We start from the raw sequence: 12,759 nt of genomic DNA, 5'->3' as shown, positions 1-12,759 counted from the left end.
ATTTAATGCAAAGACCCTGTCTGTTTTTTCTCCATCAAAACTATTCAGTCAGAATTTTTGATTATATATTTCTTTACCTATGTGCATTATTTTCATCTCCAAACTCTCTTTTTTGGAGGTTGGATGTAGGCAGAACAAGGGTACTCAGGAGGAAGGGAAAGAGCAAGTGGTCAGCAAATTTGAGTTGGGTAGTAGGGAAGCAGGGGATGAACATGTGCTATGGAGGGGAGGGATACTGGGATGTGGAATTGTGAGAGAGGTCCATTCCTCGGTTGTGAGGAGGGAGAAGAGAAAGGAGGTTAGGGCAGTACTCTCTGAACAATATGTGTGCTAATAGCTACTCGCTGAACAATGAGTATGCTAATAGCTACACTGACAACCAGTTGGAATTATAAGCAGTCGAGCTTGTAAAGTGGTTGATTTGCACTCGCTAGAAGCAACATCCATTCATACGCAGGGAACTGTTCTCTGCAAACAAAAGGAATATGTTCAGGCCTTGAGTATTTTTTGAATCACCCAAGGCATAGGGGGCCTATAGTTCTCTGTTGCTTCCTCCATGGCAGCACCTCAGCCAATCAGAGTCAACTTGCCAACCAATCCACATTATTTTGTCCTGTAGTACAAATTATTGTGATTGTTTGAAATTTGGCATTCTTGTGTTTATCCTGCTGAATGCAAGACAAAAAGCTTTGGCAACATGTCTCTCTTTTCAGCAATGGAAAGAAGATGTAGCAGTTGATAGTAAAGCAAGTGAATTGTGCAGACTGTCATTGCACTTCACAGAAACACAGAATTGTTGCAGTGCAGATAGAAGCCATTCAGCCCATCATATCTGCGCCGGCTCTCCAAATGAGCATTATGACTGCCATTCTTCTGCCTTTTCCCCATGCCCTGCACATTGTTTCTATTTGAATAATCATCTAATGCTCTCTTGAATGCCTCGATTGAACCTGCCTCCACCACACTTCCAGACAGTGCATTCCAGACTCGAACCACTTGCTGTGTGAAATGGTTTTTTCTCACATCGCATTTGCTGCTTTTGCAAATCACTTTAAATCTGTGCCCTCTCATTCTCAATCCTTTTATGAGCAGGAACAGTTTCTCCCTATTTACTCTGTCCAACCCCCTCATGAATTTTCAATTCTTCTCTTGGCCTTCCCCCCTCCAAGGAGAGCAGTCCCAACTTCTCCAATCTATCTTCATAGCAGAAGTTTCTTAGCCCCGGAACCATTTTTTTGTAAACCTCTTCTGCACTCCAGTGCGTTTGCATCCTACCATGGTGCCCAGAACTGTACACGATACTCCAGCTGAGGTCTAACTAGTGTCCTTTACAAGTTCAGCGTAACCTCCTTGCTTTAGTACTCTATGCCCCTATTAACAAAGCCTAGGATAATGTATGCATTATTAACTGCTCTCTCCACCTGTCCTGCCACCTTTAATGACTTATGCACACGTACACCCAGGTCCCTCTGCTCCTGCACACCCTTTAGAGTTGTACTCTTATTTTATATTATCTCTCCATGTTCTTCTTACCAAAATGAATCACCTCACACTTCTCTGCATTGAACTTCATCTGCCATTTATCTGCCTGCTCCACCAACTCGTCAATGTCCTTTTGAAGTTCTAAACTGTCGTCCTCACAGTTTACAATGCTTCCAAGTTTTGTATCACCTGCAAACTTTGAAATTGCCCCCTGCAAACCAAGATCTAAATCATTAACATATATCAGGAAAAGCAAGGGCCCCAATACCAACCCCTGAGGAACTCCAAGACAAACCTTCCTCCAGCCTGAAAAATATCCATATACCATTACTCTCTGTTTCCTATTACTCAGCTAGGTGCATATCACGTTGCTACAGTCCCCTTTATTCCATGAGCTATAACTTTTCTCATAAGTCTGTTGTGCAGTATTGTATCAAATGCCTTTTGAAAGTCCATGTACACCACATCAACAACATTACCCTCACCACCTTTCTCTGTATCTTTTCAAAAAGCTCCAGTAAGTTAGTTAAAAATGATTTCCCCTTAAGAAATCCATGCTGGCTCTTCCTAATCAACTCATATTTTTCCATGTGACTATTAATTCCAACCTGAATAATTGTTTCTAGATGCTTCCCCACTACCGAAGTTAAACTGACTGGTTTCTAATTGCTAGGCTTATCTTTGCAACATTTTTTGAACAAGGGTGCGTTGTTTGCTATTCTCTAGTCCTCTGGCACTTCCCCTGAGTCTAGGGAAGACTGAAAGATTATGGCCAGTGCCCCTGCAATTTCCACACTCACTTCCTTTAGAATCCTTGGATGCATCTCATTTGGTCCTGGTGCCTTGTTGACTTTAAGTATCGACGGTTTATCCAATACCACCTCCTTATCAATTTTGAACCCTTCTAGTGACAGAGTTTCCTTCTCTGTCTCCATGGCCTGGGTAGCATCTGCTTCCTTGGTAAAGACAGATGTAAAGTATTCATTTAGCACCTCAGCATGCCCCCTGCCTCCATGTGTAAATCCCCTTTTTGGTCCCTAAGCCCTACTCTTGCTTTTACCATCCTTTTACTATTTATGTGCTTATAGAAGAATTTTGGATTCCCCTTTGTTGGCTGCCAGCCTGTTCTCAGAATCACTCTTTGCTTATCTTATTTGCTTCTTCACCTCCCCTTTGAACCTTCTGTATTCTCTTGGTTCTCAATAGTACTTTCTACCTGACATCTGTCATAAGCATACTTTTTCATCTTTATCTTAATTTCGATCCCCTTTTTCAGCCAGGGAGCTCTGGATTTGTTCGCGCTACCTTTCCCTTTTGAGGGAATATACCTTGAACTGTTTCTTCTTTGAAGGTAGCCCATTGTTCAGCTACAATTTTTCCCGTCAACCTTTGGTTCCAGTTGATCTGGCCCAGCTCTGTTCTTGCCCCATTGAAGTCATCTGTCCCCCAGTTAATTATTCTTACTCTGGATTGCCCATTGTCCTTTTCTACCATCATCCTAAACCTTATGACGCAATGATCACTATCTCCTAAATGTTCCCCCCATTGACAATTGATCTACTTAGCCCACGTCATTTCCAAGAACCAGGTCTAGCAATGCCTCCTTTCTTGTTGAACTTGAAACATACTGCTGCAGAAAATTCTCCTGAACATATTCTAGGAACTCTTTCCCCTCTCTACCCTTTACACTATCGCTAGCCCAGTCTATATTTGGGTAATTAAAGTCCCCGATTATAACTACTGTATAATGTTTGCACCTCTCTGTAATTTTCCTGCAGGTTTGTTCCTCTACATCTTCCCACTGGTTGGTGGCCTATAGACTACACCAAGCAATGTAATTGCACTCATTTTGTCCCTTAGCTCTAGCCAAACTGATTCTGTCCTTGAACCCTCTGAGACATCCTCTTTCTCCAGCAATGCAATGCTCTCCTTAACCATTATGGACACCCTTCCTTCTTTTCTTCCTGCCCTATCTTTGAACACCCTGTACGCAGGAATATTTAACACCCAGTCCTGCCCTTCCTTGAGCCAGGTCTCTCTTCTCACCACAGCATTATAATTCTGCATGGTAATCTGCACCTGTAACTCACCAGTCTTATTTACTATATTCCATGCATTCACATACATGTAGTACAACCCTGATTTAGCGTAGTTACTTTCTCCCTTACTTCAACTCCACCTATCAACTTACTATTCTCTATTCTAGTGTTATCTGTGTCTCCCAGCATTTTGTGCACCTTGGTATTACTCTCTAATATTCCCTCCTGGTTCCCACATCCCCGCCGAGTTAGTTTAAAGTCCCCCCCAACAGCAATAGCAAAACCCTCTGCAAGGAACTCAGTCCAGCTCTGTCCAGTTGCAACCCATCTGCCTTGTACAGGTGCCATCTTCCCCCAGAGCCAGACCCAGGAATCTAAAGCCCTCCCTCCTGCACCATCTTTCCAGCCACGCATTCACCTGCCTTATCCTCCTATTTCTGTCCTCACTTGCACATGGCACTGGAAGTAATCCAAAGTTTATTACTTTTGAGGTCCTGCTTGCTAATTTTCTACCTAGTTCCCTAAATTCTGTCTGCAGGACCACATCCCCCTTCTAGCCTAAGTCATTGGTACCAACGTGGACCACGACCTCTGGCAGTCCATCCCCCCCCTCCCCAGAAGAATATCTTGCAGCTACTCGGTGACATCCTTGACTCTGGCACCAAGGAGGCAACATACCATCCTGGTGTCACGCCTACAGTGGCAGAAACACCTGCCTGTTCCCCTAACTAACGAATCCCTTATCACTTTTGCTCCTCCTTTCTTCTGCCCCCACTCCTGTACAGTCGAGCTGCTCATGGTGCCAGAAACTTGGCTCTGACTGCACTCCTCTGAAGAGCCAACGTCTTCACCAGTATCCAAAACAGAAAACCAATTAGCGAGTGGGACCCCCTGAGACTCCTGCACTACCCGCCTGGCGCTCTGGGATTGCCTGGTGGTCACGCATTCCCTTTCTGCCTCCATGCTCCTAACCTGCAGTGTGACCATGTCTCTGAGTGTGCTAGCTATGTAGCTCTCAGCCTTGCGGATGTGCCACAGTGACTCCAGCCGCCGCCCGAGCTTCGAAACCCGGAGCTCAAGTTTCTGCAGGTGGCAGCACTTCCTGCACATGTGGTTGTCTAGGTCACCAGTAATGTCCATGACTTCCCACATATTACAGGACACACATTCCACATGACCGAGCTGCCCTGCCACGCCTTTACTTTCCTTATGTTAACTTTATTTTACTTTATTTTACTTTGGTTAACTTATAATACTTTACAGGGGTCACTGGCCCTAACTTCCCCTTTATTCCTAGTGTTTCTTACTAAAATCCAAGTAGCTACTTCTTTTTAAAAAGGTACGCTTTTCTAATTAGCGGCTATTTAAAGATGTTCCCTAACAGCAGTTTCTTACCAACTAATGAACTTACGGTTTTCCTGTGATTTTTTTTCACCCCCAAACTCGGCTGAGGTGCTCCTGTTCCCGACTTAGAATAATTCTTATATATACCACATCTCTTTTCCCCATGCACTGAATTCCCACATGACCCTAATTTGCTACTCACTCGGTCTCCGTCTCACTCTGGCATAGTCACCTGTCTCCTCGCATGCCCCTTAACTGGTAGTCGAAAGGCCACTTTCTGAATTACACCTTGACATCATGGACTTTGATTTGGGTTGGACTTTGGCTTTGCACTTTTCAATTAGTCCAAGCTTCGTATTTATAATATAACAACAAAGCAAAAGCTATTTTTAATTAGTTCGCAGGATGTGACAATGCTGTCAAGACCATTTTTGTCTCATTACCAGTTGCCCAGAAAAACTGCTGGTGGGACACTTTCTTGAACTGCGACAGCGTTATAGTGTTAGCACACCCCAAAGTGATGTTTGGTAGGGATTTGAAGAATATTGACCCAGTGACACTAAAGAAAGAACGATCTATGTCCAGGCCATGATGGTTTGTGACACAAAGACGATAATATTCCTGCTACATTACTGTTTCTCTCCTCGGTGATAAAGGTTGCAAGGCAAGACAGTGCTGACATTAGTGAGTTGCTGCTGTGTATGGTATGTACTGTAGTCGCGGTGTGCCAGGGAAGAGGAGCTGGCTATTGATTTCAGTGGCAGGAGTGCCAGGCAAGCAAACCAATTTGACTTGGATGGTACTGAGCTTCTTAAGAGCTGTGGCTGCGATCATTCAGTAATCCATCATACTTCTGAGTTACACTTGTATTTTGTGGAGAGGCTTTTAGGGACCAGGAAGTGAACCACTTGTTGCAGAGTACCCAGTTTACCATGCTCTTGTAGCCACGGTGTTGATATGGCTGGTCTTGCTGAACTCGTGATCAATGGTGCCAAGCCTGCCCACATATTGTTGACAGTGGCTCTACTGTTGAAGGTTGGAGGAGGTGATTAGACTTTTAAATGTTGGAGATCTTGACACTTATGCAAATGTTATGTGAGACTTCTCTGTGCAAGCCTGAATGTTGTCCTGCTGTCGATGGGAAATCTCAAATGAACAGATAAAATATGAACAGCAAGTAAAGTCTATCACTGTAAGAGCAGAAACTCAAGCAATCAAATTATACAAAAAATATTTTTAACTGCCCACTTTTTTTTCTTCAGTTTGTTAAATACCACTGAGGTTTATAACATAGCAAAAGCATAGGAGATTACATAATTAATATTGACATAACAAAACTTATCTATAAAATCCTTTTTCGTGCATTTTCTATCCTTTCATTGGTGTTTTTACTCAGAGGTCTGAACCTTTCTGAAGGCCTGGGGTTTGCATTAATATTCTTCTCAGAGCAATTAGTTTCTCAGTTGGAGAGTTATCAACTACACTTTATTCCCAGCATGCTACAGACTAAGCTTGTGCACTGTAGGCAATCTCCAGTATCTGTCAGTATGGTGTTCTCAAGTAATCTCTACAGCAATCAAAGCATCTCTTTACTTGGACTCAAGTAGTAATTCGGTTTGCTTTTCCAAATGATTTCAAAACCAGCTGGAACATACCAGAATGTTTAAAATATAAGTTTTGAAAGAGAAACTTGCAAAAAGCTGCAGCCTGAAACTGGCCAGCACCCTCCAATGTTCAATTGATCTCTGAATGACCAGAGATGAACTCTAATGTGTTGTGACTTTCACTTTATGGTCTTTAGATGCAACCTCGCCATATCAGCAGAATAATTGATGGTGCATTTCCTATTAAGCTCTCCTCGCCATATCAAACTGTTACCACGAGCAATCATAACATTTCCTGTCGCACTTAAAAAGTCAAAAGAAGTCTGATTCCTGACTGCCCTTATGAGAAATGGAAAGAGAACCAGCAACTAACACTGACCTGATCGAAATAGAAATTTAAATTTGATCACTGCAAAGGAATTTAGCTTCAACTACAACAACATAATACTTGTGGGCTCTATAATATAAAGTTTCAGTTCTTATAAAGCATTGACTTATGCTGAGCAATTCCATGGGGATATATCCCAGTATTTTAATTAGAAATAGTTTAATAGTGAGGCACTGAGTATTACTACTGATATAGGCAACCCTACATGAGATGCTCATCAGTTGGCTGTTGTTGCTCAAATAGATTAGGTTTAAAATGTCACTGTAATGCATTCATCATAAAATAAATAAGGAGAAGCCGTTTCCACTGACAAGAGAGTCGATATTTAAGGTAATTGGCAAAAGAACCAGAGGCAAGATGAGGAAATTTTGATGTAGTGAGTTGTTGTGCCTGAAAGGGGTGGTGGGAGTAGATTCAATAGTAACTTTCAAAGGGGAATTGGATATATCCTTGAAAAGGAATAATTTGCAGCACTATGGGTAAAGAACAAGGTAGTGTAACTAAGCAGGGTAGTGTAACTAACCAGAACGTTCTTTCAAAAAGCTGACACTGGTACAATGGGTCTAATGGCTGCCTGCACAGTATCATTCTATGATTCTTGCTAATGCGTTTGACCTGCCCCATTCCGTACAAGGAGCTCAATCAGTAATGAGAAAACTGGGTTCATTACCCGTCAGCTTATAAAATAAATGTGGATTTGAGAGAAGATTTTTAAACATCCTTATCTAATGCGTTTTAGATTTATCAAAACACTTGGTGCAGAATTACAGCGATGTGGAAGAACTCATGGAAGCTGGAAACATCAATAGAACTACTGCTGCTACAGGGATGAATGATGTCAGCAGTCGTTCCCATGCCATTTTCACCATCAACTTCACTCAAGTGAGTGTCCTGAAAACAACCTTAATGGGTTCAGTTTTGTCAAGTATCTTGTCAGCCTGAAGGCATAACTGTCAGTCGTTACTCTTGAGACATTAACGAGAGCTAAGTACTGTAGATTTCATTAATGAAGTTGGAAGGCAAAAGCATTTCAATCGTGCTCTGTAGTAATTAGTATTGCACACGTGACAGTTGCTGGAATTGCCTCGAGGGCAAACTGTAATCTGAACTCGCCCAGTTGCTCATTGTACATTTTGGTGAAGGGCAACTTTCAACAAAATTTAATTGTAATAGCCAATGTTAAGTTATGAGGCTGTACTTCAAAACAGTCTTCAGTCTTTGCAGTTTGAGGCACCCTTTCAGATCTTACTAAATCTATTGTTTTAATCTTAAATCCTCCAGCGCCATTTAAAACTGCAAAGTTTGCATTTGGTTAAGAATTTTTGAAATTGTCATGAAGGGACATATTTGTTCTTCCCTGTGTTTAAAAATAAAAAATGCCAGGTCCAAGTGCTGTTGTTATTCACCAAATTACTGCACAACACTGACCTATTCTACCATACTTTACATAGATTTTTCAAAGAATGTTCTGTTCTTTCACTCCTGTGCATGACAAAATTGAGTCATATTTCTGAGATGCCTTAGGACACTTCTATATGTTAGCACTTTATAAATACGAGTGACAGGTATTCAGTGTAACAGCTGCCTCTTCCAATGCCTCTAAATAAAGCACATGTTGTAATAGAGGTTCTTAGTGAATGAAGAATATGTAATAATTAATATTATTAAAAACTCTGAAGAGACTTGCAGGATGCTAAAAAGACAAAAAAATTTAATGCTGCCCTGATTAGTTTCTGTGCATAGCTAGTTTCAATTTCGTGGTCTTTATAGCATGCCAAATGTTATTGTTGTGGGTAAGTCTTCTCTCACACTTTTAAATTGTTTTCACAGGCGAAAGGTGGTTCCTTCTACAAACTAAAGTCTGTGATTTTGTATATGCTTTGCAGACTCCGATTAATAATTACCCTTTAATTACAATGTTGGCCATTGCAGAGTGCATGGGATGCCCATGATCTCTCGACTGCCTCAAATGGCAGAAAATGCCATGCAACAGACTAATGAGTACGGACTAAAAATGTATAGATTTATTTACAGTTAGAATAACACCATGAAATAGTGAAATATTGCTAGGTAATTGAAAATATAATACTTAAACTATAAATTACATCAACCCACGAGGGAGTAAAATACAATTTTTAGAATTACAACATATTGATACGTAGGAATGTATGAAGAGGAAAAGCCTACTGAGGTCCATCCGGATAGTTCCAGTGCCCAGGAGCTTTCGGAATCCTACAACACCTCCATACTTATCAGTTTTTAAAAATGTACTTACCAGAACCTCTAACAGCAAATTTAAGAGTCAACACTCTCCATTTCCCTTGCCGATCCATTCCATGTATCCTTTCTGTGAAGTAGTTAAATCTTCAAGGAGGCATTCCATGTCATGCTAACAGGCTTCCTCATATCTGATAGTACTTTAACCATTTCTCATTCATTTAGTACTCAACTAAACTCCTGTGCCCTGATTAATTTCCAAAATAGTCAACTTGACCCTGGCCCCTTAGACATCTCGATCTCCATTGTGAAATGTGGGTGAGGGAAAATGGTTTCAATTTTCATTGTGCTTTCTTCACACTTGTACTTTTACTGTGGTGCTGCATTTATATTTTTATTTTAAAATTAAAAAGAAAATAGCCTCATTGTATGTCTAAGCATAAATAATTGATCTCTCATGCTGCTTCTACAAAGCAACTACTTTCAGAAAAAAATCATTGCAGTGGGCCCTGAGTTTCTTTCTTAATTGAAATCCTAGGCCAAATTCGATGCTGAAATGCCTTGTGAAACCATTAGCAAGATCCACTTGGTCGATCTTGCAGGAAGTGAAAGAGCAGATGCTACAGGTGCTACTGGTGTAAGATTGAAAGAAGGAGGGAATATTAACAAGTCTTTAGTCACACTGGGAAATGTTATTTCTGCTTTGGGTAAGTCCTTTATTCAAATTTTTCTTGAACCATTTATAATCTTAGAAACAATTAATGTCTATTAAAAACAGCTGACTGCCGTGGCTTTGAATTTCTATGAGGTTCTTCAAAAGTGATGAACTGAACTGCTTTTTATTTTCACAGCTGACTTGTCTCAGGACAGGTCAAATTCTCAAGCAAAGAAGAAACAAGTGTTTGTGCCTTACAGAGACTCCGTTTTGACTTGGCTATTGAAAGACAGCCTTGGTGGAAACTCAAAAACCATTATGATTGCCAGTAAGGTTTTAATTTTTTTATAATGCATGCAATTTCAAATCCCAACATATTCATTTTATCATTATGCCTATTAACTATCCCAAACACTGCTTGCTTTATATTATAATTATAATGAATAATAAGACCAGAGTCAGTTGGTTGTGAACTCTGTTCATATCCATTTTGCTTGGCATAGGTACCTCCAAAGAAGGATTTAGACTGGTTCCAGCTATCAGCATCTTGTGTTTGTGAACCCACTCGCTGTAATGGTCTAACCTGGAACAGGAGTAGCCCAGATATGATGACTCTCCATGCTGAATGGAGAGTCAGAGAAACAGTGCTAAAAATAAGGATATATTCTTGCTGAAGTGTAGTGGGAGTCCCTTGTACTGAAAGACATTTTATTTCTAAACCTGCGCATTTTTTTTCCTTTGGCTACCTTATTCTGCCAGGATCAACAGCTTTTTAAAACTTGTTTCCCTACATATTGTCATCAATGGTAAAGCAGCAAGAAAAAGCCAAAGACAAGCTAAGGCTAGTCCCTAAAATTCCAATCCAGTGGGCTTAACATTCAACAACAAATGTAATTTCCTTAACATCTTTGACTCCACCATCTTACCACGTTGCATATTCCAATTGCCCTTTTGAGTAATGACTTTTTTTAAACACCTTTCACTAATTTAAGTCCCATTTCCTGCCAGTTTGAGTAGCCTTGAAATAATTTCATAGGTTCATCTCAGCTATATCATTTTAATAACAGCGGTAGTCTGCATTTATACAGTGCCTTTGGCATAGAAAAGTGTCCCAAAGCACTTCAAAAAAGGATAATCAAAGAATATACCTTGTTTAGATCCTCTTATCACTCCAGATGCATCTTAGTTTCTTTAAGAGGAGAGAAGTTATGGACTGGGTAACAATAGATAGTGAGGACGTATTAAAAAGATTATCATTACTGGAAGTTGGTAAGTCACCTAGTTCTGGTAGAATGCATCCTATGTTGCTGAAAGAAACAAAGGCATTAGTTGCACTTTTTTCAGTCCTCATTGGTTGCAGGATTAGTACTGGAGGAATGGAGGGTTGCTAATTTTATATACCACTATTCAAGGAAGGAGAGAGGGATAAACCAGAAAACTAAGATCAGTGGTGGTGAACTTACTGGTACCCATTATCAGGACAAAATTATCTTTCATTTGAAAAAGCATGGGTTAATCAAGGAGAGCCAGTATGGATTTGTTGAAGGCAAATGTGTCCGACTAACTTGATTGGATTTTTTGAGGTAATGTAGAAGGTTGATCACGGTGGTACAGTAGATATATATATGGACTTCTGGAAAAAATTCAACAAGTTGCCCACAGGAGGCCTATTTAGGTGATGGAAGTCTATTTAGGTGATGGAAGTCTATTTAGATGATGGAAGCCCATGGAATTAAGTGGAAAGTGGCAGTATAGACTGAGTGGTTGCAGATGAGTTACAAAGGATGTGTGAGGTTGGCGCAAGACAGATGAGGGTGGCATACCATGACAGCAGATCTTCTGGCTGGTGTAACTCCAAGCAGCAGCAGGCAGTATAGATGCAAAATAGGCTCAGTGACAGGAAGCAAAGTGTGGTGGGTGAATGTTTTTCAGACTAAGAGGTGGTTTGCAGTGGTGTTCCCAAAGGGTCAGTTTTATGTTCGTGACTGTGCAATTTTTATAAATGACCTAGACTCGGGTGTAGGGAACAGCATTATAAAGTTTGCAGATGATACGAAACTTGGCAAAGTAGTAGATCATGATGAGGATAGTTACAGGCTTCAGGATGACATAAACAGGATGGTGAAATGGGCAGAAGCATGGCAGATGGATTATAGTGCAGAGAAGTGTGAAGTGGTGCACTCTTGGGGGACTAATATGGAAAGACAGTATACTATAAATGACATTATCTTAAAGTGTAGATGAGCAGAGGCTACAGAGCCCATTTACACAAATCCTTAAAATTAGCAAGGCAAGTTGATCAGGTAGTTAAAAAAACATTTGGGTTACTTGGGTTTATAAATGGAGCAATAGAAGCAAAGAGATCTTGTCAGAATTTTATAAATCACTGGTTAGGTCGGAACCAGAGTATTGTAGACAGTTCTGGGCCCCACACTTCCAGATAGATGTAAAAACTTTAAAAGGGTGCAGAGGTGGTTAACCAGGTGTTACCAAGGATGAGGAGCTTCAGTTATGAGGAGATGTTGAAAAAGCTAAGACTGCTGTCCTAGGAATAGAGAAAGTTAAGAGATGACACAACAGGGGTTTTCAAGATGGGTTTTTAATCAAGATAGTAGGGAAAAGTAATTCCCTCTCATGACTGGCTCAATAACTAGTCATCGATTCAAAACCATTGGCAAAAGTGGGGAGAAGGAGAATTTTTTTCACTAAGAGTTGGTCTTATCTGGTCATTGCCTGAAAAGGTGGTGGAAACTGATTCCATTTATAATTTCAAAAGGTCAAGGACTTGAAGATGAGTTTATAAGTCATGGACAAAAAAGCTGGGACATGGAACTAAGTGCAATGGCTTTTTTAAAGACCAGGCACAGGCGTGATGGGCCGAATGATGTTCTGTGCTGGAAGTTTCTATTATTCTATGAATTTTATTAAAAAAAACAGAAGCCAAATAAATAATTGTTAAAGACTGAAAGAAGCATCGTATTTGCCAAGCTATGAGCCACTGATGCATTCTTTAAATTGTGCATATTTCAT

At 40.6% G+C, this 12,759-nt stretch overlaps 1 protein-coding gene across 2 annotated transcripts in view; it reads left to right on the top strand.

The window, feature by feature from the left end:
* kif16ba (kinesin family member 16Ba) overlaps nucleotides 1–12,759 on the top strand; it is a 126,479-nt gene that overhangs the window by 20,175 nt on the left and 93,545 nt on the right. For both annotated transcript variants that reach the window (XM_078556474.1, XM_078556475.1), the window contains exons 7-9: nucleotides 7,597–7,739; nucleotides 9,613–9,781; nucleotides 9,926–10,057. In XM_078556474.1, coding sequence (XP_078412600.1) covers nucleotides 7,597–7,739; nucleotides 9,613–9,781; nucleotides 9,926–10,057 — 444 coding nt within the window. The remainder of the gene's footprint in view (nucleotides 1–7,596; nucleotides 7,740–9,612; nucleotides 9,782–9,925; nucleotides 10,058–12,759) is intronic.

Source organism: Cetorhinus maximus, chromosome 14 (assembly GCF_964194155.1).
Source record: "Cetorhinus maximus chromosome 14, sCetMax3.hap1.1, whole genome shotgun sequence".
Lineage (NCBI taxonomy): Eukaryota > Metazoa > Chordata > Chondrichthyes > Lamniformes > Cetorhinidae > Cetorhinus > Cetorhinus maximus.
The sequence above is the reverse complement of the archived record's forward strand: the minus strand, read 5'-3'. Positions and strand labels throughout refer to the sequence as shown.